We start from the raw sequence: 4,330 nt of genomic DNA on the forward strand, positions 1-4,330 counted from the left end.
GCGCGGCTGACCTCTGGTGGGCGGGGTCGCGGGTGAACCCGGGGCCGAACAGGTGGGCGGGGCTGACCGCTGGATCCCCGCAGGCTCTCACACCTACCAAGTGGCTTTTGGCTGTGAGGTGGGGTCGGACGGGCGCCTCCTCCGCGGGTTTGAACAGCACGCCTACGACGGCCGCGATTACATCGCCCTGAACGAGGACCTGACGACGTGGGCAGCGGCGGACATGGCGGCGCTGATCACCAAGCGGAAGTGGGAGCAGGATGGTTATGCAGAGAGACGGAAGGCCTACCTGGAGGACACGTGCAAGCAGTGGCTGCACAGATACCTGGAGAACGGGAAGGACGCGCTGTGGCGCACAGGTGCGGGGCCGCGGGCAACTCCTCCCTCTGCCCTCGGGCTGGGCTCAGTCCTCAGGAAGAGGAAACCCTCACTGGGGTCATGCCCCTGTCTCTGAGGGCAGACAGGGTCCCTGGGTCTCCTGATCCACCATGGCAGGGACCGCACTGACCTCCCAGGGCTCAGCCTTCTCCCTGGACAGTTCCACATCTGTCTCAGGAGGGAGGAGAGAGGATCCCGACATCACCAACAGTGGCTCCTTCAGTCTGCAGCCCCTGTCAGCCATGGCCTCTCCCAGGCCGGGTTCTCTGCCCACAGCCAGTGTCTGTGAACACTGAGTCCTGTCATCTGTGTGTGTCAGCCCTTACACACCAGGACCGGAGTCTCCTTCACCTGATGGGAGACATGGACGCCCCTACCCTAGGCTGCTTCCCCCAGTTTCTAGAACTTTCCAAAGAATAAATTCTCACAGATTCCTGTGTGTCAAGTTTGCATCCTTCCCACACCCCAATCCTATCTCTTCCTAGATACATTTATGGGGTGCCCTGGACAAATAGTAAATTGTGGGTATTTTTTTCTTTCTTTTATTTTCTTCTCTTCCTCTCTCTCTCTCTCTCTCTCTCTCTCTCTCTCTCTCTCTCTCTTCTTGTGGTCATTTTGCTTTAAGTTTTTCTTCCTCACTGGGATGGTATTCCTTCTCTCCCTCCCCTTGTGTTATAATGCATATCCATCTGCACAGGTGCCATGGGGACTGACACTCTGGATAATTAGACAGGTTATGTCAGTGTCCCCTTTTAATGAGAAAAATTCCTGGGAGCTTAGACTATTTTCTGCCAGAATTAACCATCCAGAGGCCCCATGCTCTCCTTCAGCCCCAACAAGTTAGAGTGTTGCCCTAGTGAATTAGGAACTGAACTTCCTCAGAGACAGGGTCTTCTGCAACTCCAGAACTGGAGTGACAGGGAAGATCCACACACCCTGTGAGCGCCACTGTGTCCCGGTTACAACTGGACTGGGCTCCACAGCACACTTCAGGGATCCTGGGTGACAACACCTGGTATCTTATCCCCCAGAGGCAGGACTTAGGGAGTCATTTTCTCTGGCTGAGTGTCAGAGGTTCACCACAATTGTTCCACACAGTTTCGTGATGGCTGTTCACTTGGATTCACAGTTAAACTGGTCAGCAAGATGGACACAGTGCTTGTTCCCCAATGGTGGCAGCAGGAGTTGGTGGTGCCCTTCATGTAGCCCGAGCATCTTAATTTCTTATTCCTGTAGGAGTTTAATCACATATATAAATCAATTATTTTGCATTCCTTCATCCTTATCCTACCTAACATATACTATAGAACATCACATAAGAAGACCATGTTGACCTGCTGGCTCAATGTATATTCCCTCTTAGTTTCTGGGATCCCCAGGAAACTGCATTTCTGTGATGAGGGGACCAGGCCTACCTACAGGTCACTAGTGTGATGACAGAAGTGTTCAAACAGTCACGTAGTTCAGTGTCATCATTGATTTAACTTTGTCTTTGCAGATTTCACTTTATCTTGTTAATTGTGGGATTTCTAAAATCTTCCACACAGACCCCCCAAAGGCACATGTGGCCCATCATCCTGGATCTAATGGTGATGTCACCCTGAGGTGCTGGGCCCGGGGCTTCTATCCTGCCGACATCGCCCTGAGCTGGCAGAGGGAGGAGGAGGAACAGACTCAGGACATGGAGCTGGTGGAGACCAGACCTTCTGGGGATGGAAGCTTCCAGAAGTGGGCAACTCTGGTGGTGCCTTCTGGGGAGGAACATAAATACACATGCCATGTGCACCATGAGGGGCTGCCTGAGCCCCTCACTCTGAGATGGGGTAAGGAAGGAGTGGGTGCAGAGCTGGGGTCAGGGAAAGCTGGAGACTTCTGCGGACCCTGAGCAGGGTCAGGGCTGAAAGCTGGGGTCATGACCTTCACCTTCCCTTCCTGTCCTTCCCTTCCCAGAGCCTCCTCAGTCCACAGTCTCCATCATGGCAGTCATTGCTGGTCTGGTTCTCCTTGGAGCTGTGATCATTGGAGCTGTGGTGGCTGTTGTGAGGAAGAGGAGGAGAAACACAGGTAGGAAAGGGCAGGGTCTGAGTTCTCTCTCAGCCCCTTTTAGAAGTGTGCTCTGCCTCATTAATGGGAAACACACCCACACCCCCCATTGCTGCTGTCTCTAACCTGGGTCTGCTGTCAGTTCTGGAATCTTCCTAGAGTAGGGGACTTCCCAGGTCTCTCACAGCTTTTCTTCTCACAGGTGGAAAAGGAGGAAACTATGTTCCAGCTTCAGGTAAGAGTGGTGGGCAGGATTGTCCCTGAAGCCTTTGGGTTGAAACCGAATTATTTGGGGAGCTCTGACAATCCATAATAGCTTCTGCAGGAAAATATTCTGGGGTACCTGTTTTTACCTTATATAATTTTACCCCAGGCAGGGACAGTTCCCAGAGCTCCGATGTGTCTCTCCCAGACTGTAAAGGTGACCCTCTGGGACCTGACTTGGGGAGGGACAGAGCAGACATGATTGGGTTTCAGGGACTCCCAGAATCACCTTTGAGTGAGTGGAGGGTTGTTGGAATGTTGTCTTCACAGTGATTGTTCATGACTCTTGTTCTGTAGCGTGAAGACAGCTGCCTGGTGTGTATGGAGTGACAGACGATGTGTTCAGGTCTCTCCTGTGACATCCAGAGCCCCTCAGTTCACTCTCAGCAATAGTGTCTGATGTTCCCTGTGATCCTATGGCTCAGTGTGAAGAACTGGGAGCACAGCCCACCCTGCACACCTGACCCTGTCCCTGCACTGCCCTGTTCCCTTCCACAGCCAACCTTCCTGTTCCTGCAGACAGGAGGGGACATCTCCATCCTGTCTCCTCCATGCTGTCCTGAGCTGCAGCCCTGACTTCTCCACTGAAAATAAGAATCTGAACGTGAACTTGATTGTTCATGTCCTTGATCTCAAAGGTTGATTGGCGGTAAAATAAAGGATGAAAATAGAGTTTATGGAGGAAATAAATGGCAGCTTGGAGAACCTCCCAGAATCTGTGTTCACTATGCTGTGTGCACAGGATGAGGCTGTGGGACCTGAGTGAGAACAGGGCTGTGCGTTGTTGGCATTGACAAGGTCACTGGTCAACTCTGTCACCTCCTGGCTCTGTTCTCTTTATCTCTTAGAACCACATGCTGACATCTGTGAAACGGACACTGAGATGGCCAGAGCCTCATCCTGTCCCTGGGATTATGAGCCGCCAGGGCTGCTGTGACAGTCAGGGCTGCTGTCCTGGCTGTGACTCTCTCCCCTCTCTTCAGTGTTGATTTCTTGTCTTTTTAGTTAGTATGGAGAACCAGGCCTGTTCTTGTTCCTGTGAGTGGTGTCTGCCTCATTATCCTGTGGGGTCCCTGAGAAACAGCATTAAGAGGTGTTTTCCGTCCTTGTCCCCTCAAAGCCCAACTAGGCCCCTACACTCAGGAGACTGTGGGATGAGAACATGAACTTCAGTCTCCTGAGCTCCTGCCTCCCTTCAGGCCCCTCCCTGGAGGTTCTCTCCTTCTTTCCCATCTATCAGAATCTAACCCGGGTTGTAGGATGGGCAGAGTGGAGGGATCCACAGAGTGTCATCTCAGACCTGTCAAGTGGTCTGCCCAAGGTCCCCTCTCCCTATCTGCCTCTGGGAATCCTGTGCTCCCTCCAGTGGAGACCCAATAATTTACAGGCTGAGTCTACTTAAGATATATGTTTATTAAAAGACATGATCCAGGGACTGGAGTGATGACTCAGGGCTTGAGAGCACTTGCTGCTCTTGCAGAGGACCCAGGTTCAGATCTCAGCACCCATCTGATGGCTCATAACCATCGTTAACTCCTGTTCCATGACATTCAACGTCCCTGTGGACACCATGCAGATACATGGTGCAAACACTGCTAGCAAAAAAAAAAAAAAAAAAAAAAAAAAAAAAAAAAAAACCCAATAA

At 51.8% G+C, this 4,330-nt stretch overlaps 1 protein-coding gene across 1 annotated transcript in view; it reads left to right on the forward strand.

Annotated features, from left to right (window-relative positions):
* LOC126495862 (H-2 class I histocompatibility antigen, L-D alpha chain-like) overlaps nucleotides 1-3,394 on the forward strand; it is a gene marked incomplete at its 5' end in the record, with an annotated part of 27,163 nt that extends 23,769 nt beyond the window's left edge. The window contains 4 exons of the mRNA XM_050133445.1: nucleotides 2,329-2,442; nucleotides 2,624-2,656; nucleotides 2,795-2,842; nucleotides 2,983-3,394. Of these exons, the coding sequence (XP_049989402.1) occupies nucleotides 2,329-2,442; nucleotides 2,624-2,656; nucleotides 2,795-2,842; nucleotides 2,983-2,987 (200 nt within the window). The remainder of the gene's footprint in view (nucleotides 1-2,328; nucleotides 2,443-2,623; nucleotides 2,657-2,794; nucleotides 2,843-2,982) is intronic.
* Nucleotides 3,395-4,330: the final 936 nt, after the last annotated feature.

This window comes from Alexandromys fortis, unplaced genomic scaffold (genome assembly GCF_014885135.2).
Source record: "Alexandromys fortis isolate MF-2015 unplaced genomic scaffold, M_Fortis_MF-2015_v1.1 scaffold_671, whole genome shotgun sequence".
NCBI classification, from domain to species: domain Eukaryota; kingdom Metazoa; phylum Chordata; class Mammalia; order Rodentia; family Cricetidae; genus Alexandromys; species Alexandromys fortis.